Raw genomic sequence first — 27,498 nt, 5'->3', positions numbered from 1 at the left:
GGCGTGGGGCACTGGCCATGGAACAGGTGAGGGGCCGCTTTTCCCCGTGCTCAGCACCAGCTTGTAACCCACCCCACTGTCAGCCTGGCAGTGGGGCCGAGTTACAACCTGGTGCTGAGCGTGGAGTGGGGGGGAGCAGCCCTTCCCCACCCCACGCTAGGTGCCCCATGCTGCAGCTGCTTGCATCCCTCATGGGGCTGCCTGTGCCTGCTCTGCCCCGCTCTGGACCCCCCCCCCGCCATGCTCCTTCCCTGCTCGGGATCCCCCCCACTTACCTGAGCTTCCCACACCAGGGCAGCCACATGCTTTCAGCTCAGAAACCCCAGCTGGGGCTTCCAGCTGGGGGGCGGGGCTGGGCAGGCCATGCTGTTGTTGGAGCCCGCCTCCCCTGGATCCTACTGCCCTTGGTTTCTGTCATTTTTGACAGGAACCAAGGGCATAGAAATATTAATTTTAATTTTTTTTTAGGGTCCCCGCGGGCCTTGTGGGCCGGATGCAGCCCATGGGCCATATTTTGCCCACCGCTGTTCTAGAGTCTGCCTTTTTTCATCAGCAGCACCATGGCATAGGCAGCATGTGCAGCCCTCTCAAACTACTAAGCAGTGACGGGTTCTGGAGGCTGATCTACTAATAGACTGTTCTAGCTTGTGCCAGCCTTTACCGAGTTTGGAGTGGAAGTACTGCTAATACTAGCAGATTGTCAGAAGGATGCTGATTAGCCATCACAGTTCTAAATGGGATTATTGCAGGAATTAAATTACTTTAAAAAAATTATAAAACTATAACGCCAAATTCTGTCCTTAGGTGGACAGGTAAGACTTCTCCTGAGTTCAAAACCATTTCCATGATGAGTATAGAATAACACAATTTGCCTGTACTAAACTATTGAAGAGATTGCACAGGACTACAGATATCTGAAGAGAGTTTGTGTTAGTTATTCTTCTATTTAATTACATTACATGAAACTGTTTAATGGAATCTTTTCCCCTATCTCTGCATATCTTATTAGCAGCATTCAAAAATAAATGAAACTCATTCTAGTTAAGAAAAAGAGAAGCCCTGCAGTAATCTTTCTTCAGTTCTGCTTTTTTAGTACATTTTATTTCTTGGTACATTACAAACATGATTCTGAGATGGCTCTCAATTCAGTCACCAGTTTTGCAGGTAAAACCCAACCTGTACTTCCATAATATAACAACAATCAGACTCACAGTTTATATAGTGAGCCTTCAAACAGACATAAAAACAGAAACTACAATTAAAAAAACTATCCATAATATTGTACTAATAACTTAAATATCAAATATTATTGAAATTTAAAAGAAGGGATGGTATCATTGAGTACTACTAAGGTTTCCTGATCCTTCCCATTGTAATCTGTTTTCAGTTATAAAAATGCCATTTTTAACCATCTGGGCTTAAATTTTCTGTGCCATCTGTCTGCCAAAATGGTTCAGCCATTTCTGAGAACAAATCTACAGAAAAATATGATTTTTCTCATGTTAAATTCTGGGGACCTTTTTTTGAAAAACTCTAAAGCTTTAAACAGAAGTTGCATTTGTCGTGAGACTGGTTGTGCCACAAAAATATACGGGATTGTCATGTCCACAAATTGATCTTCAGAGCAGGTTTGTGGATCTCGCAGCAAGTGGCCTGGGAGACAGACATGCCAGCATGAACTGCAGCTCTTGCACCAGCAGATGGCCTAAACGAGCTTGGGCCCCTCACCACCTGCCTGAATTTCCACGGTATTTGTGTTGATGTTGATGGGTTCTGATGGATGCTATGGTTACTTTTATTTGCAGCAAAAGTGATGGAGTAGTACTTGCAGGAAAGAACCTCATTTATGTGTTCACTGCCAAAGAATGGAGTGTTCATGTCTACATCTAGATTCTGGTCCATGATAGCAGCCACCATCCTGAAGCTCTTTTGGCCGCAGATCAACTTGTTGCAACTAGGCAGATGTGGGAGTGGCTCCAAACCATGGAGTAGTGTTTTTTGGGCTAGGGAGATGAGCAGCAACTGGAAGAAGTGGTTTCTTATGGCCATCTGGAATGAAGAGCAGTGGTATGGCACACAAATTTCTGCAGGTCTAGGGACACCTTCATGGAGATCTATGCCAAGTTTGCCCCACACGCAAGGTGGTGGACAGTGGTGATGAGGGCACCCTTATCTGTGGATAAGCAAATTGCCATTCCAGTGTGGAAGCTCACAACCCCAGATGGCTTCTTGTCCACATCAAACCATTTTGGCATGGGCGAGTCAATAGCTGGAGAAAGAGTACCTGGCAATCCAGGTCCCATGCTAATGCCCTGAGGTCCTACCTACAGGAGGACATGGATGGGTTTGACAGCCTGGAGCTCCCCACCTGTGTTGGCTGATTGCAAGCCCCTTCACACCATGGCTGGGAGTTCATCAATCGGAAGGACTAATTCTTGAGTGTGCTTTGGGCAGTTGTAACCATTTCATGCCTGCAAAAGCCAGCTGACTTAGCACAGTACATGATGCCAGGGTATTTAGGAGCTCCCTCTTCCCCTGAGCTGATGGACCTGAGAGAGTGTGCCTCTGGCCTGTCTGACCTCCAGGTTGAGAGGGCTGACTAAACCCCAACTAGTAACTGGGGACCCTTCCTACCCATTGCACCCCTGGCTAATGAAACCATCCGCTGGAGCCCTAAATGCCCAGAAAGAACTGTTCAGTTACAGGCTAAACAGTTGTATGCTGGCTCCAGAGTATGCTTTCAGCTGTCTCAAGCCTCTTTGAAGGTGGCTGAGGACATGCATGGATGCCAGCAAGTGCAACATACCATGGTTTGTAGTCTCTGCATGTGTGCTGCACAACATCTACGAGGCTAAGGGAAAGCGTCTACCTAAGTCCCTGCCCCTGCAAATTGAGTTAGAATGGCCCTTAGCTCCCGCTGGCATTGTGCCTGCAAATTCTCAAATGGAGGCCAGTTGCCTGGCATTGCATGTTTGAGACAAACTGCCTGACCACTTCTGCAGTCTCTGGACTGAGGGTGATGAATCATAGAATGATTTAATGTACCTGATTAAACACTGTCAACTGAACTCATGCTCCTGTGTGGGCAGGGGGTGGTGAGCGTGTGTGTGTGCAGGATGGGCATGTTGGAGGGGGTAAAAGTTCAGCTAGGTGCTGTGCAGTGCTCTAGGGCTATGATGGGGAGAGAGGGAAGTGATAAGATGATTTATCGTGAGCTCTGGGTGTGAAGCCAGGCATTCTGGGTCCCTACTCCTTTGTAGTACCACTATTGTGGTTTTGGCTGGGAGATGGCTAAGGCATTAAGTGGGCAATTAGCTTACACAGTATCAATCACTACCTAACTGAAGTGGGACACACAGCACAGTGATGGTTCTAGTGACCTTAAAGGTACTCCTCCCCCAAACCAATGCAAGTTTCTAGTGCAAGGGAATACTTTCGATTGCCGGTAAACTGCTCCCACCCAGTTTTTTAAACACCAAAACCACAATTCTTATACAAGGCAGAAATGTTATTAAACAGGACAAGGATAAACAAGAAAGCAGAAAAGGATAAACAAGGAGACAAATGTAACAAAATAAAGCTTTTCATGAAACCCATTACTCCCCCATGAACATGAGCATGTTAGCCCTCCATGGCTGCAGTATGCACATGTGCCATGTCCTCAGGTGGTGTCTGATGGATGGATGGTCAGCTGGGCCAGGATGGACTAGAAGTTCCCAATCTGACTTATTGCCCAGGTTGCTGTGCTGCCTAGGAGGGCTGTGTCCTTGACCATTGTTGCATCAGAATCCTCATTACACTCCTGGAAAATGGCATGGGCTGCCATGTCCATCATGTTTACAGGCCTATGTTGTTGACCACAAAGATGCAGTAGAGTTCCTCAGAGTGGGTGTATATGACTCTGCCTGTGACTTTGCAACATGGTTGCTGTCCCATGTCTTCGTAAACTACTTTCTCTGTACCTTATACTTCAACTGACACTGAGCCCGGTCATGGTTGTGACCCCAGGCTACAATTTCCTTGGTGACCCACTGATAGATTGTCTTGTTTTGAAGACATGACCAGAATGCCCACTCATTCTTGCTCTCACCTCAGATGGCAATGAGATCAACTACCTCCACCTTGGTCTAGTTTCTGCAGTGTTTGTTCAGGGCTCTGGACTTAGACTGAGGGGCCATGGTGGGGGAGGGTAGATTGGTGTGTGGGAGTATAGAGTTCCTAGAGGTCCATGAAAGTCCCAGATGGGTCTGATGGGTTCAGGAAATTCTCAGTGGTTGTTGGTGTTTGGAGGATGCAGGCTCTGATGCTCATCTCAAGTAAGTGGCAAGCACAAAATGGCTGGCAAATTGCCATGCAGGGCAATTGATGTGAGAGCTGGCCATCTGGAGCTTTATATCTTCATGCAGTAGAGTTATGCAGTCAGAGCCAGAGCATCCAGACAGAGTTCAAGAAGGGCCAGGACTGGGACTGAAGCAGGGCACTGTGGGATACTTGGAGACTGACCTGTTCATCAACCCCGTGAGAATGTCATGGAACAACAGACATCTGTAGTGATAATATGGGGAAAACTGTTAGTGGGTCTTTCTGCATAAACATTTTGGGGGGGTTGTCCTGAGACAAGCAGCAAGGACTTCTGTATGCTTGTGTTTTGTTCCATGTTAAAATATTTTCTGCTGTAACAAAGATAATGTCTGTCTGCAGCCTAAAATCCTTGTGGCAGGGACTTGCATTTTGGCATGGCAATGAGCTTTTTGTCAGTGTCCCTATTGTCATGCTTGTGAAAATTAATTTGAATGTGGTCAAATTCCAAACTTTCAAAATCAGTTTCCACGTGTTTAGTGGAAACTAGGTTTTAGCAGCTACATTTCCACCACCACTGGGACCACCATCCTTGCTTTTAAGTAGCTTTTGCTGCCATAGGTTGTGTGTTTCCCAATCCTGTCAGTCTTGTTAGGTATGCTCTGAGCCCCAAACAATACTTGGATGGAGAGGTACTTGGTTTGAGAATCCTAATCTGGTTTAGGCAGGTGCTAAGAACCAAGTTTACTTAGACATGTCAAAGTGGCTGCAGTTCTGGGGATGTGTAGATGTAGAACTGTGCAGTATGGACGTTTTTGGTAAATCTCAGGTGTCTATAGGGTGAGGGGGGAGTTTGAGGATCATTCTCAAAGTAGGTAGGACTTAGGCACCTAATACTAAGTCCCTTTGTAAACCAGGGTGTAGCTCCAGAGAACAAAAAAGAGTGAAAATCCTCTACATCTCAAACACATAAACTCAAGAGACAATGTTAAGAAGCAGAATTTGATTCCCTGTCACTAGTCATTTCTGTGAAGCAGGAGTACATATTAGATATATGATATCTAGTTCCCATTTAAGTAAATGGAAAAACTGCCTTTGACTTCCATGGAAACTATCAGACCTCTGTATATATATGAATGCAATCTGCTTGTCCCATTAAAATGTACACACAGAATCTTGGACCAGTCTATCAGAACTATCCACAGACCCATTTGCCATGTTCTTTTCACTCTTCCAGCCTGTTCTTTTCATCCACCATGATGATACTGTAGAGACAATTAACACGGAACTTGAGCATGTGATATGCAAGTCTTCCCAATTCAGATTATATCTGGCCCTTTTCCCTCCACAACAGACACAATTTCCATTAGTTTCTGGCCTTTGTCAGCCATGTAGAGGGGCAAACTTTGCCCTAAAATATTTGTACTGCTTCACAAATCAATGAAACATAACTCCTTTAGGTCACTAATACAATTTACAGTCACTTTTTAATGCTTACCACATGCAGTGGTTAAGTTTCATTGTAGGTCACTGTACTATTAGCTGTTTTATGCCTGCTGTGTAAGCCATGACTCATTAAAGTGAGACAGTTCCCTATTTTTTGCACCTTCCTCTATTAAATTTGAAATGTAAAATGTATACAAATATTTATTTCCATTTGTTTTTAGAAGGTTTTAATTATTAATTTTGCAACATGAATTAACATTTAATTTTAATGCTATTAAAAGTCATTTAAAGTGTCTTGAGATTTTAAAGCTCATTAAGGTTCTATGAAAATTTAAATAATTCTTGATGACAGGAGATACTTTGCAAAATGATGAAAGGCTTTCAGAGAGTATTATGGACAAATACATGCCATGCTGATGGTACTTTAACATCAATTCACTAATACAATGCTCTTTGAGTTCTTTAAATGAAGCATTTCATATTCGCCTGTTTGCTGTTAATGGAAAGACTCTTTAATCAATTAAGGAACTGAGCACAATGAGCTCTGGATCATGCCAAAATGTGCATTGTTTTTCAATCAATGAGAACAGTTCTCTTTTACATCTTTATAGGCCAAATTTTAGGCCTTTAAATAAATGCATCAAGTATGTGGGTATTGTAAGTGTTATATAAGTGAGGTTATCTCATGCTGGTAGACAAAATACCCTGACTTATAGGTGTAGAATATAATGATGTTTTCTCTGTCATGTACAACTAATTAATTAAACACTATGTCTAAATAACTCCTATATAAGTCTAAATGTTGCCCTATCACACTCCCTTCATTGCGGCATATCAGAGATATTTTTCTCTCTTTCAACCAGATAATTGAGTTCGATAAGGTCGCCAATAAAAGCTGTTAGCCTGATATTCTCAGCTTCAGAACATGAAAGTCATATGATGAGCTTAAGTGCCTTATTGATATGGATTTGATATGATGCAAAAGTGGACAGTTTATTACCACCTTAATTTCTTTCTAAATAAACATTAATCAAAAACTCCAGTCCATAACATCAGACACTTTGCATATACCAGATATATAATATATTTTCAGAAATGGTGTGAATTAAAAAAAATATATATTCCTGATGATGTCTTTAGTATCCCTAAATGGGTAAAGTCATTCTGTCCTAGATAATTTAATAGACATATCCAGCTCATTATCTGAAACATAACTACAATAACTATGATACACTGTTGGAAAACGTGCCCAACAGCTCTCACAACTATAGGGTTGCTTTAATAAAAGACATCACAAATAATCCTTGCTTCTGTGATATAGTCATAGTTTTCTTTGTGTAACGTTGCTGAAATTTCCATGACAAACACATCACAGTAGTAGAAGAAAATAATTTAATTAGTAACAGTACTGTACCTGATGTGGAGAAGTAAACCTTTTTTCATATGTCAATCGACTTCCATCCATGGAAAAACGGAAACCTTTTCTTTTGATACTGTCTTCTGATTCAGATTTTGGAAACTTTTCAACATCATCTTTGTCCTCGGCTTCTGAGAGTTCTTTTTGTCTTCTTTTCTTCCTTCTATTTCTTCTTTCTTTAGCACTCTTTGAGCTCAACTTCGATGCTTCTGAAGAACTTTCTAAGAGCTCTCCTAATCCCCCTACTCCACTGAAATCTCTCGATGCAACCGATGCTGCTGCTACTGCTGCTGTTGCCTGTTGTGTTACACGGTGTGATAAATTAGGATGCAGAATGCAAATAATTTTAAATACTTGTAGTGTCATTTATTATTATTAACCTAAAAAGTTGCTGCTTGAGAATGACATTTCAATGAGCAAAAATTGAAATAAATGCAAGAAAAACTCTATTTAAATAAATATTTAGTTCCCTGTCACATAAAGCATAAGACAAAAAGGATGAATTTTAATAGAACAGTATTAACATCAAAAGACATACTGCACAATAAATTAGCCTAAAATAGAAGTAATACAATAAATCACAGGTGCTATCTTCTCCACAAACACATACTTCAAATTTCTGTGCTTCTTCCTGTTTCCTCAGAAGACGTCTACATCCTACTTTAAAGGAACTCTGCTGATCCCCCTGGCATTCATAATGAGGATTAATACTTGTTCTTTGTGTAATTCCTACTATATGATTTAATCCATTAGTTTGGTGGCATTAAATGAAATTACTTCTATTTATACTCAGAGTTTTTAGACTCACAATGTTTAATAATCTTTTTCAAATATTTAAAAGAAAAAAGAAAGAAGGAAGTATTTTGTACTATATCCTCTGAGATCCTAATTCATCAAGGTGTTTAAGCCCAGTCTAAGAGCAAGGCTCTAAGGGTTTTTAATTCACTAGGCATGTTTACATATGCACTTTAATGTGCAGTAGCCTTTTTTAATGCACATTATAACATCACTGAAAAAAACTGTGGGTTTCTATACATGTGATCTGGGGTGGAGGTATGTTTTAATTAGAGTGGCCCTCAGAGCTGTCAGAGCCACTCTAATTACAGTGCCTGCAGTGTCACATGTATTCAGTGCCTGGTGCTAATTAGAATATGTTGGAGCAGAGGTCCATCACATGTATAGGTGCCCTGTATTATTTAGTTAATGTGAATTAAAATACATTAGCACACATTAAGCTTTACTTAAAAACTGTACTCTGTAGTTAATGTGCATTAAGACAAGCTAATGCCCACTTTCGTAGTACCTTACAATGGAGATACTAGATTTAATGCACATTAACTAAAGCATGTTAATGCGTGTGTAGATGTGCCCAACTGTATATTAAATCTCATTATATATGTTAATTTATGGGTGTGACTTTAGAATTTTAGGTCTAAGAATATGGATGTTCTGAAACAGACACAAAGTACAATCTACATTATTAATCTACCTGAGCTTCCTCTTGTTGTTTTTTCAGCTGCTCGAGCATCTGCTGAAATTCTGCTTCTTTCTGTTCTGCTTCTTCCAGGGTTGCTTGATTTTGTTCGTCATAGGCCATGGCAACAACAGCCAATATCAAATTAATTAGATAGAAAGAGCCCAGAAAAATCACCAGAACAAAAAATATCATGTATGTTTTGCCAGCAGCTCGGAGTGTCTGTAGGGGGAAACATAACCATATAAACACATAGTTTACTAGTCTGGTAATATAGATTACTGACGCAATACCAAGCTTTTATGAGCATTGATTTAAAGGCTCTTATCATTACTGAATAGAAGTCTATTCATACAACTTCACCATAGCAAATAATATGTAGCCTTTGCTTCACAAAATATCTCACCAGCTGATAAAGATTTTCCCAGAAGTCCTGAGTCATTAGCCGAAAGAGTGACAGAAAGGCCCAGCTGAATGTGTCAAAGCTTGTATAGCCATAGTTGGGGTTTCTACCAGCTTTCACACACACGTATCCTTCTGGACATTGACTATGTGAAGAGAAAACATAAGGTGTTATAGTGCATGTTTATGCCAATCTCTGTTATATTTCAGAACATAACTGTTATTTTTGTTTATCACAATTTTTGAATAGGTGTTAGAAAAATTCCAGTCAATTAACGTTTTGTGTGTTCAAGACAATTAAAAAGGTCCCAAGAATCTAATACAAATAAATATCAGATACCTTTTTATATTGTGTTGTGTTTGTCAATACGTGTTTTCTTTATTAAACATCTTTCAAATTATTTAATTCAGATTTTCACCAGCCACATTTTCAACAATAATTTCTAAATCAAACACTTAATGTCCTGACAAAAATAGTATTAAAGAAGTATAGTCAGGAAATTCACATAAGAAATATTCTTTCTGTAAAGGGCTTCATTCTACCCATGTAAGTTCTGAACTTACCTAGCAAATGTCCTTTTGACTGCATATTGAAGTCTGCAAGACCTGTTTTTGTGTATTGTATTGTATTCCTCTCTCACAAAGACACTTTACTGTGTCAGTAGGTCTGGCTAGGCACAAGTATTCCACTATTCTATCATAAAAAGGGGGAAGTACATGCTGGAGCCTTTCAAAGAGTGTACAAATGTTTGTACACTTATACAAATTAACTCAAATTAAGTAACCAGACTTCCAAGTAATACTCAAATACTCTAGTTTATGCACATTACACTGTAGTATAATGATTTTGAATTCCTAACCCAAGGAGGACCAAATCTTTATGGTCTAAACTATGAATCTTTAAACTCAGTTGAATCCAGATGGAATGACACTCTAGTTCAGAGGTCAGCAACATTTTTGGACAGAGTGCTAGAAACACCTGCAACCTTGACTTGTAAGATACTGGTGTACCAGGGGCAGACAATGGGGAACCACAAGGGGCCTGATCCTTGCTGTGGCCATGCAGCCCCAGCCCCTTCCCCACTATCCACCCTGAGGCACACGTGCCAAGCAAAATGCCATCATGTGCCATGCTGTGGCACCCATGCTGGGGGTTGCCTACCCCTGCTCTAGTTAGTCCCCCAAACAAGTGCACCAAGTAAAAACTGTGAGAGAACAATTTTCCTCACTTGCTCCAAAGTGAACATCTTTTTTTATGATACAGCACTCTTTGCCAGAGTATTCAGCCAGCTCTACCAGTGGGTACATGGAAGTATAAAGCCTTTTTGTAAGGGTTAAGTATCATGCACACATGGACTCTGCTTTTTGCTTCATGCCTGGCTCCATAATCCAAAAGGGTTTTTTGAAAGTAGCATGGGTTTTTTTAGGGGAAGTTAACTTGCAAGTTAACTAACTTCTTCAGTTTAGCTCATCTGACTGGCAGTTTGCCAAGACGGATAGACTCAGGCTCTAAATAAAAAGTACATCCTTGAACTATGCAGTCACTACTCTGACTTGATAGCCAGGTTCTCCTTCTCCACTTTATTCTTCTCAGTTTACACCCTTGATTTCATGTTATTCATGCTCAATCAATACATCTCAAAAGGAGATTATACAAGAGTTGATATTGTTATCGTTGATATCAACAATGTGTTCTATGCAAGAACATACATTTCCTGTATTTACCTGAATCCAAGATGATCCTGAATTTAAGATTTCCCTCCCACCCCAAAATAGGTTTTATATATGGACAATTTATCAATTTGTTAGAGTCTAATTATTGGAAGATTGTCTTAAATTCATCCCTACCACCTCTGCAGTGGAAAAAGCTATGGCAGGGGAATAGGTGATGCAGTTTAAGCAGTGGGGAAGTAGTGAGACAGGTGCTGGGAAGGCAGGCAGTGGGGGCAGTAGTGGGAGGGGCGTGGTAGGACAGGCAGTGGGGGAGCATTGGGAGATAGGCAGTAGGGGGCAGGCAGTTTAGCCCTGCACCCTTGGGTCCCCACCTCCATCTCTCATCTGCTTTCCCATCTCTCCTCTGCTTCCCCCATCTCTTCCCCCTCTTCCTCTCCTACCATTGCTCCATCCCTTCTCTGGCCTGGATCACAGAGCACAGCCCCAGCCCAAGGCCATAGCAGCAGTGCAGAGCCAGCACCATTGCTACAGGGCCAGGCTGAGACCATGCTCTGTGCCCCAGGCTGAAGCAAGGATGTAGCCTGTTGGCACAAGAGCAAGGGTAGGGGTCGGGGGAGGGCATGGAGGGAGATGGAGGGGTGAAGGGAAGAGACCTGGGGCTCAAGTCTAAAGTGGGGGGAGGCAGGGGCTACAGAGGAAGTGGAGGTTCAGGTAGCAGCTGAGGCTGTGGCCCCAACCTGGGGTCGGGACTGAAGTCAGAGCCACAGTAGCTGCCTGCTTCCTCCAGTGCTGCCTTGTAAGCAATTCTAGGACAAGGGGCTTTTTTCCTCATGGTAAATGGAGGAAAAAGCCTCATCTTGGAATTGACTTTATAAGGTATATTACTTTGCATGGCCAGAGATTAGAATACTTTGATTTCAATCTGAAGTCAAACATTTAGCGTCAAATTCCTAGAAAAGTTCTAATATGAATAGACAGATATCTGATATTTAAAGTTAAAGTTCCTATTGCTACGAAACAGAGTATTTTAGAAAATCTTACCCTGCATCAGAGCTATTACCACAAAGTAGGGCATCTCTTTGTCCTTCCAAAACATAAAAATGAGCTGTTTAGAAAGCATTAAAAATATATGTGAATAATTCAAAGAAATAGTAAATTAAAAACTGCATAATTAACATAAAAGAATCTACATATATATTTGTGTGTAGTCGACATACTTAGTTTCTGACTGCTTCTCAGTTCATTTAGGAATTTGGATCTCAATTGCTTTGAAAAGGCATGTGATACCATATGAATGCACAAAATTATGTTACTTCTTACATACTATACTTCCTATATTCCTATACTTCCTATATCTTCTTTGTTTGATCACAAATAGAAACAAACTGATATTGCAAAGAGTTGAATAATAGTTATATCAGTCATTCTTACTTTCATCCTCAATGTACTCCTTCCAGTTAAACGTGCTCACTGTTGTATTAACAAATGTACCATTTTTGTCCATTGTGCTATTAAAGTAGGAAATAACATTTATCTCAAAAGTAGAATTGTCTGGAGGCCACTGCAAGCATTTATGCCTCAAGTTGCCCATGAACAGCTGCAGCCCTATTAGTGCAAATACACTCAGACAAAAAACAGTCAGGATCATTACATCTGAGAGCTTCTTCACAGACTGAATTAGGGCTCCCACGATAGTTTTCAAGCCTGCAAAGAGAAAATTTCCGAAAGTGTATTAAAACATATCATATGTTTTTTTTATAAATATAAGAACTCATGCAGAAGCCCAAAAGAATGGTTTTCTTATTTGTGAAATAGTAAAGCTTTATGGACAGCCTCAGAGCTTGTGAAGATGAATGAATAGCAAAGTTTCTTGTTTATGAAAGCGCAATGCACACACATTCCAAATACAAGTAATATATTATGTTCTTTCAAGCAGGAACTTTTATCAATCATGGTTAATATGAAAACATGAACACCATGTAAATAAAAATCTTCCTGTTATATATTTTGTTTTATTTTTCTTTCTTTCTTCTGCCAGTGCCTGCATTCCAAACAATTGATAAAGAAGACTTGGCAGAAATGAATGAAACTGGAAATTATTCCTATAATAAAAGCAGCTGAAAATGATAAATATCACATGCCATGCTTGTGCTACTTTGATTTTAAAACCCTTTTTCTCCATCAGTTGAGAACCTTTTATAACTATTTTTATAATTTCAGTGACTGCAATAAATGGTAAAATCCAAATAAATAAGAAAGCCACAGCACTAAAGCTTTTTCAATGTGAAGGAAAAACTTGTCATATTACAATGCAAACAAAGCCCCCGCCCCCCAAAAGAAATAGAACAAATAACCAATCAACCAACCCCCCCCAACAATAAAAAAAAACTAAATAAGGCTTTGCATTTTGTTGATGCTTCATGCAACAATTTGTTAAACTCAAAGGCTGATTTGGCAAAGAAAAGAAGCTAATATTAAAAAGGCAAGGAATCATGTTCCTATCCTATGATTCCTGTCTTTTTTTGCAACATGAACAGTGCGTAACAAGGCTTATGCTGAAAAGAAGTGAATTCAACTTCAATGGAACTAAAGTCAGCCTCAGTGTTTAACCTAGCTCTCACCTGGAATGACTGATATTGTTTTCAATGCTCGGAGAACTCTGAATGTTCTCAACGCTGAGACATTGCCCAGGTCCACAAATTCTGTCACATATCTGTAATAGGGGAGTTCACACACAAACACAATGACAGCACACAAATAACAGTTGGAGATACAAGGGGCCTAACACCTTACACCATTTACTTCTTACCTGGGATTACAGAAATAGTTTTCAAAGCTCTCAATACTCTGAAAGTTCGAAGAGCTGAAACATTGCCTAGGTTTACAAATTCTGTTACATACCTGCAGAATTAAATCACAATTATTCAGAATTGAGACAGAGTTTATACTACTTGCTTGGGTCTTTTATCAAGACCTCTGTTGATTTTAGTAAATAGAGTCCACATTTACCTTTCTCTGTAGTACATCTCACTTTAATAGACATAAGTTATCAACTACATTTGAATTTCATTGAAGTGAAACTCACTGATTTTATACTGGAAAAGCTAAGTAAATTAATTAGATTAGTAATAACAAGGTGGCATGAAGTCAAAGGGATGGCTTCCATTCTGGTAAGCAGAAAGAATGAAGGATATGAAATTAGTGTCCCTTTACTAGTGGCTGACACACCATGTTGGCTCCTGCAGTATCATGCTTTGAAGTATGGTTGCTAATATGCATGATACATGCAGTAACAACTTTGCTACTTGCAGGAATTTAATACTTCCAAATAAGTGCATACCCAATAATAGTATGGTATGTGCTGCCACTAATTTCATGTCCTCATAAGCTTTACAAATTGTTAAATCACTTACGCCATCAAAATGACACTGAAGTCAAGCCAGTTCCACGGATCTCGAAGGAAAGTAAAACCTTCTAAACAGAAGCCCCTTGCAAGAATTTTTATAAGTGATTCAAAGGTATAAATTCCAGTGAATGTGTACCTGAGGAAACAAGCATTACAGAAACTGAACTTGGCATATCAATTGTTATATGCAATCACATTTAATTACCATAGGTTTATTTGTTATAACAAAGGACTATAAAAATCTTTGAAATTCAATAGAGAAGTTCATAAATAATATAACCACAACATTGCAAGGTTATAAGTTGTAATTGTAAAGTTAATTAAAATTTTATTCAGAGAATGTGTATGATTGATTTTCTAAATGCTTAGAAAATCAGCCTTAGATTTTTGTGCCTACAAATAATTTCAGGCACCAATATTTATAGGCACAATTTCTAGCACTTTCATGCCTGGCTACCTGCTTGCATTTGCAAATCAGATAGATGTCTTAAGTGTTATAAAAAGTGCACAGAATTGTTTTCAGTGTTAAAATCAGAGCTGTCTCCTTAAAAGTTCTATAATAAGTTATATTAGTACAGGCATATTTTATAAGCAGAATTGCTTCCTAAGAAAGAGCACCTAGTATCAGGAATTAGGGCAGCAGACAGGATGACTAACATAACTGACCCTGACCACCTCAGTGGGTTTAGCTGCAAATGGCCTAACTACTTCTAGCTGGCCAAAGTTATCTGCATGGGCATGGATGCCTGCTTATATAAGCAGCAGTCCTTTCAGTGCCCAGTAGGCTACTCTTCATGTCTGGATCCTGGATCCTAACTCTAGCCTGGATCCTGGCTCTTCAAGGTTCTGGTTCCTGTATTCTGGCTCCTTGCTCCTGTTTCCAGTCTGGTCTTGCTCCTGACAAACTGTTCCAAATTTGTTGGAAAGTGAAAACTGCACACCTTTTACTAGGTAGCCATATACTCTCAAACTATGGTAAATATCCAACTGCTTTAACTAATACAGGGTTGTCCAGCTAATGGCATGTGGGTCTCATGCAGCCTGCAAGGAGTTATTATGCAGCCCATGGTCCCCTGGCAGCTGCCTCTCCCTCTTCTGTGTAACAGGAAGGACCTGAGGCCATGTGCACTGCCTGCACAGCAGTAGGCAGAACAGCTGTGCTGCCAGTGCAGCCCACAAAGTAGGGGGAAATGTGAGGGAAGTTGCCCTCCAGTAGCATGTGGCCTATGTGCTGTGTGGCCCAGGGTTTGTACATTGGTACCTTTGGCCATGCTGAAGTTGGACAGCCCTGATGTACAGTAAGGAGGCATTATGGCTGGCCTCTCAAGTTGTATTTAAAGCTGTCTGCATATATTTCTTCTACTATTAATGCTCCTTTTCCCTCTTGGACCCCATTGCATCCAGGGACAAGATGCAGACCTTAATATTTTTTGGAAAAGCTTCAGATATTCATCAAACATACATATCAATAAATAGGTACCATTTTTAAATCACTTCAATACTTTAAGATAAAAGGCTAGAAAGATAGTCACATCCTCATGGAATCTATCTTCTCTTTATGAGAACAGAAAGCAAGTTCCAATAAGTAAATATTCTAGTCATATTATGTCCAAAAATGTTATTACAGTAACAACTATGTTTAACTTACTCCACATTCTTTGTCCAGTCTGGGGGGTTACTCATGGTCATAAATACACAGTTGGTCAAAATAGTGCACATAATAAGCATGCTGAATAACGTAGCTTAGAGTCAAGGAATGTAAGCCAGAAAAATGAGATAATGCACAAAAGATGTGGTAATATTCAACACCCGAATTATTAAAAATAAATAATATATAAATTTGTATATAAGTAGCAAATAATATTCTAAATTAAATTTGAAATTAAAAATGCCTACGTAATTTAATCTATTTTAAATATCATATGCCAGCTGGCATAATACTTCTGCAGCATAAAATAACATATTTCTCTCTCAGTTGTGGTAGGCTCTGGGCTTAAATGAAACTTGCAATATCCTTATTAGTTATATTGAATTATGATATAAACAGTTTTTGCTTAAGAAAATATAAACTGAGAGAGGACTCCGTTATACCATGTGTTTGTACAGTACCCAACGACATGTTTCCTGATCAGGATGGAGCTTTCAGGTGCAATTGTAAGGCAAATAATTTGTTGGGCCTTAACTTACATCTTTTTGTCATGTGAACAGTCACAGTGAGATCCATAAGATTACCCATGAGGTCTATTCAGGAGACTAGACCTAGCTGTATTTAGTTGAACAAATTACTTGCATGAAGACACACAGGCTATTCTCTTCAACAGTTCGGCTGTTGCTCAGCTGAAGTTGGTGATGTTAATGGGACTTTTTGAGGGCTCATTGCAGGACAGCAGCATGAACACTGAGGACACAAATAAACTCCTTGGCATTTCAGTGGATTGCACTAGAGACTAATTGGACTAAAGTGAATTTGTACTCATAAAAATGTACAGCCCTCGTGGAATATGATTATTTCACACTCCCTTAATATTACAAGGTTCTGAGTAACCTCAGAGAATTTTGTGGAATTAGATTTAACTGTTTATGCTTCATTTGTATTTTTGTCATTAAGGGTTCCTATGTTGACCTTTATTGCAAAATTGACCAGTACCTGAAATCAGCTACTAAAAAGAATAACCCTGCTTTGCAGACATTAACTTCATTTGTAATATCACCTGACAAAGGAAAGTGAAAGTTGTTAAAGGAGGGGTCTTTCAACAGCCACTTTTGAGAGAGAATGATGAAGAGAAAAGAGAGACTTCTTGTTTTAAAGAAAATGCCATGTGCGTTGATTCCATATAGAACTCTGCACTCTAGTACATGTAAATGCACAAGGAGAAATGAAAGTAATTATATCAACAATGATACTTTGCTTTAAATGGCAACACTGATAGCTGAACACTTGAAAAGGATATGAATGTACCAAAATCTTAATAGCAATTTTTCTAAGAGGATTGAAAGGAGTTAAAATGTACAAGGCAGATGTGGCGCTGAATCGGAATATTGTCTTCCCTTTATTCAATACTATGAAAGTCTAGAAAAAGAAACATAACATGAAAATAAAGTACAAACAATATAAGCAATTCCAGCTTCTACAGTTTGTTCTTCTGTGGACATCCTTCACCTTGTGGAGCCAAGCCTTTAGAAACGGTAATCCTATTCCATCATTTGCCTGTGACTCAAATATATCTGATTTCTTAGGATACATAATCCAAGCTTCCTCCAATTTGCCAAAATTGGTGAGAGAAAACACATATAATATGTGTTAAATCCCAGTCCCCTTAAAATCAAAGGTGCAGCAGAGCATATCCTTTTATTTCGTAAAATAAACTGTATTTTAATTTCCTTTATAGCCCACCTTTTCATGTATACGACAATTGCTAACAATAAGATGAAGTGTTCAAGCAAATTCAGAATAACAAATAAAAGCAAATACATGATATTACACTCAGTTGCAAACAACACCAAAATACTCAGAGCCAAATTCTGTTATACTAGCTAGCTTATTTGCTCCTTGCTCCACAAGTTGTACCACTGAATGCAATTAAAATTAGTCTAGTGGTAACACGTAAGATGCAGTCAGTATGATTAAAAGCAGGAAACTAAATAAATAGAAAATCACTGTACGTTGTGTTTAGATTTTAGATAACATTAGTATGAACTGCACAGATTGCTTGAATTGGTATGTCTACCGGCAAAAAAGGGGTTGACATAAATGACAACTGACATCAATCACAAGAGCCTGAGACAAGTATGAGCCAGAATTTGGCATCCTACAATGGAAAAGATCAAAAACGTCAAACCCTGTTTTCAGTTATTCTGGTACTGGTTTATTGACCTTGCTTGTAAACACCCAATTTTAGGCATTTATTAGTATTTAAAAGTTACCATAAATTACATGCATTAGTAAATAAGTTCTTTTTCAGTTCACAGCTTAGTTGTTTTCCTGTTTGTGGTCATATTGTAAATAATACCATTTCTACCCAAATACACATGTACTTCAAGTTCCTTTATGGCATTCCTCTACCATTTCCATGACACTCCTGGAAGTGCCCCTCGCCAGCATACCCTGCCAATTCACATGCACCAAATCCAGAAATGAGGCAGCAAAGCTGCCCTGAGGGTAACTCCATTTAAAGTATGCTTGAGATAGAGATAATGACCATGGCTATGCAGACCACCCTCAGGGTAGCTTTACTGTCCCATTCTAGGTTGCATGTGTATGGAGCAGGAGCAGTTTAGGTAGGGCACACTTCACAGCAGTGCTCTTGGGAATTGGAATAGACATATCCTTTCTCTTCTGCTGCTTGAAATTTTCAAGACACTGCTTCTCTTTCCTTTCATTTTTTCTCAATGTTATTGATTCTACTTAATGATACCAGTCTTTGTTATACTCTCAGCAGGGCTTTATAATGTCAGAGTTTTATGTTTTCTGAGTTCATTTTTATTATCTGTAAAATCTGCCTTGTGATTACAGTAAGATGATGACTTTTTCCTGATTTCTTTTCCCATGTGGTCTTCACTTTCATGGGAAGGAAACTGGTCCCACTTCAATGAAGGAAACACCAACATTAGAAAGGCTTCCCTTTCCCAATGTGGAAATAAGTTTAACCAGTCCTCTTACTTGACTAAGAGGAGAGACAAAGAGAGAGAAAGAGAAGAGAAAAAGATGCTGATGCTGATGCTATGTGTTTCAAAATGTTCTAAGATAAGAAAAAACCTTCATGCCTTGTTTTGTCTTGATATATTAAGCTCTGTGTGCAGATGTTAACCTCCTCCTTTCCCCTGAACCAGATGCTGATAACTGTTCCCAAAACACAATGGGTTTTTTTTTTCTGAATAAGTAAACTGCTTACGTGTGACAAATGAAGGATCAACATCTTTCTGTTTCTCTCAAGGTTGCTTTGTCTGAACCCTGCATCTTTTCTCACCGTCTAAAGTATAAATATGCTTGTAAACTTGTAGAGGTCAGAGTTCCTTTGAATACCCTCCTTGTGATCACTTGTATAGCTTTAAATAAACCTAGATGGCTCTGCCAATTCTAATACAACCACAACATGAAGTTTGATTTCTTCCACACCAAGAAACCCAAGAAATATTGCCTGTATGAGATCTCTGCTCTGGTACAAAAAGTAGGAAAATAAAGACAACCCACAAAATAATCCTTTTCTTAACAGGGGATCAAGCTGATAGAGGTTTCCTTTGACTCTGAGTTCTTTCTTCCTGTTCATCATAGAAAGATACTGCCCATCGTATGGTCACTGCTGCAGCAAAGCGGGAGGGCAGAGTCTAGTTCATACATGATTTTCTCCTGATTGCAACAACCTCTATGATTAAGAGCACTTCCTGCTAATTGGATAAATATTAGCAACAGGAGAGATGAGTAATTGTATTTAGTCACTTCTGGTGTCCATTCTTCTTGTGTTAAATACATCCAACTGATAGACATTTAAGTGTCCATGCCATTTGTGATAAAAAACATCTGAAGTTTACTCATTACAGTTAATGAATTAACTAGTCCACTGTTAGTTATCTGTTTTTAACTTTTGTTTCCAAAATCACTGTCACAGTTAGAGTTTCGTCAATGGTTAATAAAATTACATATAAGTTTGTGGAGGATGTATGCTACTTTACTTTTTTAGTGGAAGGGATTTTATTAAACAACTTTTTTTGCTACATTTTGTAATTATCCAAAATAAATGTATGGGGCTTTACATAGATGTTAGATGTTAGGGTCGGAAGGGACCTCAATAGATCATCGAGTCCGACCCCCTGCGTAGGCAGGAAAGAGTACTGGGTTTAGATGACCCCTGCTATATGTCTATCTAACCTCCTGTTGAAGACCCCCAGGGTAGGGGAGAGCACCACCTCCCTTGGGAGCCCGTTCCAGACCTTGGCCACTCTAACTGTGAAGAAGTTCTTCCTAATGTCCAATCTAAATCTGCTCTCTGCTAGCTTGTGGCCATTATTTCTTGTAACCCCTGGGGGCGCCTTGGTGAATAAATCCTCACCAATTCCCTTCTGTGCCCCCGTGATGAACTTATAGGCAGCCACAAGGTCGCCTCTCAACCTTCTCTTGCGGAGGCTGAAAAGGTCCAGTTTCTCTAGTCTCTCCTCGTAGGGCTTGGTCTGTAGGCCCTTAACCATATGAGTGGCCCTTCTCTGGACTCTCTCCAGGTTATCCGCATCCCTCTTGAAGTGCGGCGCCCAGAATTGCATGCAGTACTCCAACTGCGGTCTGACCAGCGCCCGATAGAGGGGAAGTATCACCTCCTTGGATCTATTCGTCATGCATCTGCTGATGCACGATAAAGTGCCATTGGCTTTTCTGATGGCTTCATCACACTGACGACTCATGTTCATCTTGGAGTCCACTGGGACTCCAAGGTCCCTTTCCACTTCCGTGTCACCAAGCAGGTCATTCCCTAGGCTGAAGGTGTGCCTATGTTACATAGGCACACCTACATTATTAGGTGTATAATAACATTAATACATGTTATTAATATTTTAATAATATTAATACATTTAATAACATTAATACATTAATACAATAATAATTAATGTTGTATAATAACATTAATACATGTTATTAATATTTTATATCTTCACCTGTCTTATAGGTCTTTGACGTTCAGATAAGTCACTATCACCATCACTGGTCTATGATAACACAGTGTACACCTTGCTGGTGAGTCATATACAATCTGAAGGTTGCTTCCAGGGGACTTAACCACCTATTTTTCTCCTATACTTCTGTTTATAAAAAATGCTTTTTATATTAAAATATTATAATATTGTACAACATGGGAAGAAAGGCACTTACCTCTGTGGGTTATCTATAATTTTACCAAGTTTAAGCATTCAAAAAAAAAAAATTCACAGTATTTGTAGAAAATTGAGTATTTTTAAAGAAATAATCATTTGCAGGTTTTCTTATTTCTTCTGATTTTTGAGTTGGAAGCTGCCCACATATCTCCAATTTAGTATGATCATTTTGAACTACAAATCTAGCCCCATGGTACTGACAAAAACACAAGCTTCCATTTTCATTCTTCAGACAGGGTCATTAACCCCCTGCTTTTGTCAACTAGATGTTGTAAGCTACCATTCTACCCTCCATTCTCCCCTTCCTATATCACTACCCTGTCTCATTCCCCTTTCTCTCCTTTCTGTACCATTCATTCCCTTCCACATTGTCCTAAACCCTATCAAAGACTGTTGCATGTCGACTCATAATTTTATCACAAGTCTATATGTTTGGTGCTTCTATTTTAAACTTCATGTAATTTCCTGATACTTAGCTTTGCAATCAGCAAAGTAGCCATCATCATCCATTCATTTCAGTGACACTGAAGCCAAATACACTTAGTCAATAAAACCCAACCAGCATACCTTTCTCTGAAATGGAAGGTAAAGCAAAGGTATAGAAAAGGTTCAGAACCAGTGATTTCCAGTAAAGTGTAAAGAGGAAAATCAGACAGGAAGGGGAGTTGAGGCAGTTGGCTGAGGTCAGGTGTCTTGGGAAGGCCCAGAGAAAGAAGGTGACTGGAGGAAATGACGTGTTGTTATAGGATGTGACAGAATAATAAAAATAAACAGAATAATACTAAGGAAAAGAATTGCAGCTTCACAAACCGAAGGATTTAGAAAGGAAAATGTTAGTCCAGGCAGCCATGAGGGAAACCTCCATTTTTACACATGCATTTCAGTTTAATGTCATACAGAGATGATTAAACATGCTTTCAGAATAAGTGAACATCCTAAGGGCTCAAAAATCAGAAGGGAAATTTAAAAAAAACCCACATTTTAAAATCTTTAAAATGCTGCCTTATGATCTTTGACTGATGAGGTCTGCAATACTATGCCCTCCACATTCTCAACAATTTCCCCTACATCTGCCTCCTGATTCCAGCATTCCTTTATTCCCTATTCCTTTCTACTATGCAGAAGATCTCAGTTTTACTTCTGTCATTTGCAAAATGATAGAAAGGGGCAACAGTCTTCAGTAATGACAAATTTACTATTGTATGCAAAGGTATGTGTAGAAATGGTATCCATGCTGGAGGTAAGCAACCTTTGTTTTCAATTTAATGATAAATTATAGGAAATGATCATGATATTGGCTAGTAGAAAAGTTATGTTTGATGGGGAGCATGAAAAATAAACACCTGCCATCCTGCCCTCCATTGGATTCTGGACTATAGACATTCCTGGAGCACAATCAGTTGTGTTGTAAGATGTGGCAGCAGAGCTGGTTGCACTTCACTAAAGAAGTCTGTTTCAAGCCTGAGAAGTGTCAGATATTAATTACATTTAGAATCAAAATGGATTCAGCAGGGTAACAGAAAAGCCTGAGAATCTTTTGGGGATGAGTAGGACATTTATTTAACTAATCTCAGGATGCATGGTGCTAGGTAACATAAATTGTGCATTACATTAAAATGATGAATTGCATGAGAATGAAGTTGCATAATTAGATTCCAAGTTTAGATGAACATAGAAATAGGAGGAGACAACAATAGAGGGAGAAGACATAGAGATGTGCGTGGCAAAGTGGGACTCCCTACCTAGCCACAGTGCTAGATTCCCCACTTGCCTCTGGGCATGCCGCCCACCTGACCCATCTGCCATGCCTTGTTCTTAGTTAATTAATAGTTGTTAATAAAGGCGGGAGGCTGCCCATTCATGCCCCAGTGCCAGGGGGCGCTATCTGTGGCTCCACACCCTCCCCACACCGCAGCCCATGCCTTGCAGATGGCATCTAGATGTTACCGTGCTCCCAGCCTACAGCTGAACCAAACTTAGGCCGCACCATCAGGCCTCAGTCACACACACATTCATACCACCCTCCTCTCACTAGGACCTCTCATACTCCACCCTCTCTCACAGGGTCTCTTTCATCCATCACCAATTTATGCTGCCTTGCTCCCTTTTGGAGCGGGCCCCTTAAAACATAGGCTTAGCTAGTCCATTCCTTGGGTGGCAGATGTACCGTCTTTTGGGCCTCTCCCATGACCCTCACTGGGGTAGTGGCCAGCCAATTACCTGACCAGGTCTAAGCTTACTCTGGCCCCTTCTGGGGGCAACTCTATACATGTAAACATACCGGGCACTCAGCCCTCTGGTTCTTCCTCTAGCTATTACTTTCGACCCACACTCGGCCTCCCAGTGGTGGAGGACTTACCGGGGTCGGGACTTGTCCCTCTCCCTTGGACTGAGCCCCTTTACTCAGCCTCTGGCTCAAACTACCACCTCAGGCATCCAGAGACATACCTTAGGCCTACTCCCCTCACTCAGGGCTCCAGATCACCACCCCCTCACTGGGACTTCTCATTTCTGCCCCCCCTCCCTGGGGCTCCAGATCTCTGCCCCCTCACTTGGGTCCTCATTTCTGTCCCCTTCACTCAGGGCGCAACACTGCCCCCTCACTTGGGGCTACTCGTCTCTGTCCTCTTCACACAGGGCTCCACACTGGCCCCTTGCTTAGGGCTACTCGTCTCTGCCCCCTTCACTTGGGGCTCCTCACTGCCCCCTCAGTTGGGGCTCCACACTGCCCCCTCACTTGGGGCAATGGGGCTTTGCTCCCCAGTAGGCTCAGGTGCCTGTAGCCATGCCTGACCCCCACTCTCCCTTCTCGGGGTCTTGCACACCACCGGGCTCAGGTGGCCATATCTGTGCCTGGCCTCCACTCTCCCTCCTCAAGGTCTCTTGGGGTCTTGCACCCCCCAGAGGGCTCAGGTGGCCTCAGTCGTGCCTGGCCCCCACTCTCCCTCTTTGTCAGCTTCCTCGGGATCTTGCACCACACAGGGCTCAGGTGGCCACAGCTATGCCTGGCCCCCAAATCTCTCTCCTCGGGGTGTCTCACCCCGCAGGGCTCAGGTGGCTGTAGCCACGCCTGGCCCCCAACTACCTTCAGTGTTGCGCAACCCACCTGAGGGTGAGGGCTAGGGTTAAGGCGCCCCTACCTGCCTTTCACTGGGGTGATAACTGACCTGGCATTTCCTAGGGGCTCCCACACCACTCAGAGCCCCACCAGGCCACCCACTCCCGGCAGGGTACAGTTTTAGGTCATGCCCAGGACCAGGAGCCTCTATCCATCCCCTACAGCTCCTCCCTTACCTCGACTCCATCCCCTCCAGCTCCGGCCCTTGCCTCCAGGATATTATGGAGCCTTGCAGCCAGATGATGTTACTGCCTGCCCCACCAGCAGGAAACTGATCTGTTTATATGGGTGGCAAGAGAACTAAAATGGCTGCCGCAATCAAGCATCTGTTGGCTGCTTGGCTCCAGTCTTAAAGTGGCAAGCACCAACAGTGCCTTGCCACAATGCGGAGCCAGGGGAGAAGACCACACGATTATGTTGTTAATGGTGCATGGTAACTGATTCGAGAGGATTACAGGAAATCTTCACTATTCATGGCTTCGGCATTCGCAGTTTCAAATATTCGTGAATGCTGATCCCACTTCTTAAATACACTTAAAGGAGCTCCTCAGGAGCTCTGCACTTGCTGCTGCCGGGCTCCTGCTGCCCCCGCCAATGAGCTCCCACTGCTGCCACTGCGCTTCCACCACTGTCGCCAGCGCAGCCATTCCCCCCCCCCCCCCCCCCAGCTGCCCAGGGACACTGCGTTCATGAATACAGATGGTGTTCATGAATGCAGTGCCTTTTTCATGGATTTTGCCATTCACGGGGGATACGAGAACATATCTCCCACGAATGGTGAGGGTCACTTGTACATGCTTTTAAAAAATATAAATACACTATTGATCATCCACTTATCATACAAGTATCTTTTTTATTTCTTGTATGCTTCCATTTACATAAGGAAGGTTGTTCCTTTATGTTTTCGCTTTCCTCTTCAAGACCTACCACAAACTGCCAGTTGAAGATGGCTAAAGGGGTGGATTGAGGGAGACTGGGGGAAGAAGCAGTTGCGACCCTCCCACCTTTAACTCCTAGTCCACCCAAAGTTTAAAACCAACTGCCTGGCAGCAGCAGCAGCATTTCTATTCAGGCAGCATTGAGGGAATCAGTTGACTTCATGATTCACTATAATCTACCGGACTCCTTCTAAACATTTTTCACTGTAGCTAAAAATATTAACTCAGGTGTGGAAATATCTTCCTGTGAAGCACTGGATGCATTGTCATGATACTCAAGAAGGCTAGATTGTGCTTTATAAAGCTGAAAAAGAGATGTAGATTTAATTTCAATGACTACAGGATTAATGAACAACCCCTTTTGATGATTTTTTTGTCTAGTTTGTTATGTTTTATACATGATATATATGATATAGCAAATTAATGCACATTCCAATAAAGATATACTTGTTTTTGCTTCAATCTTAAATGGAATAATATAGCCCTAGGCCCCCAGCATGTTAGTAAAGCTTCTAGTTTCTTTTAAATGGGAAAAAATGTATATTGTGTTGTATGTGATGATGTACCACACCATCTGCACCCTTTTCAAAAATCTCAGATCCTCCTATGGACGGCTAAGTAGGAATTAGTACCTTTGTCTCTTGCTGCCTGCATAGTCAGCAGTTCATTTTATCATTTTTAATGCGGGCCAGGATTTAGACAGACACTTGTGATGTTTTCACTGACTGCCTTGCCTATCACCTCTTGCGTCAGTTCTGACTCTCTTCTGCCACGTCTTTATTTGCTGCTTCTCGCAGCTTCTCCCTTTCTCGCACCTCTATTTTTTCTCTGGGAAATCCTCCGTTGATTCCCTGCTTCCTTTCTTCATCCATCCTCCTCCAACACACTGGACCAAGCTCTCAAAGCTCCCTGACTCTGCAACACTTTCCCCGCTCTCTCTTTTGGAGACGCCTCTCGCTCCCGTCTCCGCTTTCACCTCACATGGCCCCATGCCGGGCTCTTTTATAAGCAACAAGCAGCTGCTCCAGAACTGCCACACTCCTGGCTCAATTTCTTTTTTAATACCTCGGGGTTCACGTTACTAGGTTGACATTCATCGGCAAGTGTCTCAGATGTCGTTGGGGAGCATGGTTCTTGATGACATCATGAAAGGAAGTCAACCATGACATTAGCTCATCCAGGCCTAAATTCAATATCAAAGTGAAAGGGTTGTAAGGCCAGTGCCCACTGAGTGATCTGAGCATTGTCTGTCTGTGTGGTCCTTAGCCATTTCAAAGGTTCATGATCAGTTACTAATATAAACTTTTGTCCTATGAGGTAGTAATGAAAGTACTCCACCCCCAACTTGATCGCGAGACATTCTCTCTCAATTATGACGTACCTTTGTTCCTGGGGTTGGAGTTTCCTGCTAGCAAGGGCGATAGGGCGTTCTACTCCGTCCGTCTCTTGCATTAATATGGCTCCCACAGCTTGGTTGGATGCATCTGTCTGTAGGATAAAAGGACGGCTGAAGTCTGGAGTGTGCAGTACCACCTCGTTACATAAGGACCATTGGGTTTTGTGGAAGGCCTTCAGATGTTCCTTGTCCCACTTTAAGGGACCATTGCTCTGTCCTTTCAGTAAGTCAGTTAACGGGTCTGTTACTTCAGCAAAACGCAGAATAAACCAGCGATAATAACTGGCCAATCCGAGGAAGGCTCGCATTTGTTTCCTTGTTCGGGGTGGCAAGTAGTTTTGAATATCCTCTATCTTATCTGTCAAAGGACGAATATAGCCATGGCTTCCGTGTAACCAAGATATTTTGTTTCGGCTTTGCCTAGTGCACAATTTCCTGGGTTTGCTGTAAGGCCAGTTAACCATAATTTTCAGAGTACCGCTTGAAGAGCTTCTAAATGTTCTTCCCATTCGTTGGTATAAATAATGATATCATCTATGTACGCTGCAGCGTATCTTTGGTGTGGGGCTAAGACCCAGTCAATTAGCCTTTGAAAAGTTGCTGCAACCCCATGGAGTCCAAATGGCATATGTTTAAATTCATACAACCCCCAAGGGGTGCCAAAAGCTGTTTTTGCTTCATCCAGCCTCCTCACGGGAATTTGCCAGTAACCTTTGGTCAGATCTAAAGTAGATATGAATTTCGCTCATCCAACTCTCTCTAACAACTCGCTTATTTGGGGCATGGGAAAAGCATCGAACTTCGAAATTGCGTTCAATTTCCTGAACTCTACGCATAATTGCAAAGTACCACCTTGTTTGGGCACCACTACCAGTGGGCTCCGCCAAGGACTATGGGTCTCGGTTATTACTCCCTGAGCCAACATCTTATCTATCTCCATCTTGATTAGTTCATATTGATTGTAGGGAATCCTTCTCCACTTCTCTCTCACCACCTGTCCCTCAGGTGTAACAATATTGTGACTTATTCCCCGAACACGGCTTGAGTTCTCATTAAACACATCGCTG

The 27,498-nt window shown here is 41.1% G+C and overlaps 1 protein-coding gene across 10 annotated transcripts in view; it reads right to left on the bottom strand.

The window, feature by feature from the left end:
* The window catches only part of LOC102368144 (sodium channel protein type 2 subunit alpha-like), a 107,244-nt gene that overhangs the window by 74,394 nt on the left and 5,352 nt on the right, over window positions 1–27,498 (bottom strand). For 3 of the 10 annotated variants that reach the window (XM_006029479.2, XM_025210956.1, XM_006029483.2), the window contains exons 2-10: window positions 17,070–17,188; window positions 15,767–15,856; window positions 14,126–14,254; window positions 13,522–13,613; window positions 12,144–12,416; window positions 11,754–11,817; window positions 9,043–9,184; window positions 8,652–8,858; window positions 7,160–7,459 (exon numbers count right to left, since the gene is read on the bottom strand). In XM_006029479.2, coding sequence (XP_006029541.1) covers window positions 7,160–7,459; window positions 8,652–8,858; window positions 9,043–9,184; window positions 11,754–11,817; window positions 12,144–12,416; window positions 13,522–13,613; window positions 14,126–14,254; window positions 15,767–15,856; window positions 17,070–17,188 — 1,416 coding nt within the window. Of the gene's footprint in view, window positions 1–7,159; window positions 7,460–8,651; window positions 8,859–9,042; window positions 9,185–11,753; window positions 11,818–12,143; window positions 12,417–13,333; window positions 13,426–13,521; window positions 13,614–14,125; window positions 14,255–15,766; window positions 15,857–17,069; window positions 17,189–27,498 lie in introns of all 10 variants that reach the window. The other 7 variants (XM_006029478.2, XM_014522642.2, XM_006029482.2 and 4 more) reach the window with 4 other exon arrangements.

The sequence above is a fragment of the Alligator sinensis genome, unplaced genomic scaffold (assembly GCF_000455745.1).
Source record: "Alligator sinensis unplaced genomic scaffold, ASM45574v1 scaffold738_1, whole genome shotgun sequence".
In the NCBI taxonomy this organism is placed as follows: Eukaryota; Metazoa; Chordata; order Crocodylia; family Alligatoridae; genus Alligator; species Alligator sinensis.
This window is presented reverse-complemented; position numbering and strand designations above follow the sequence as displayed.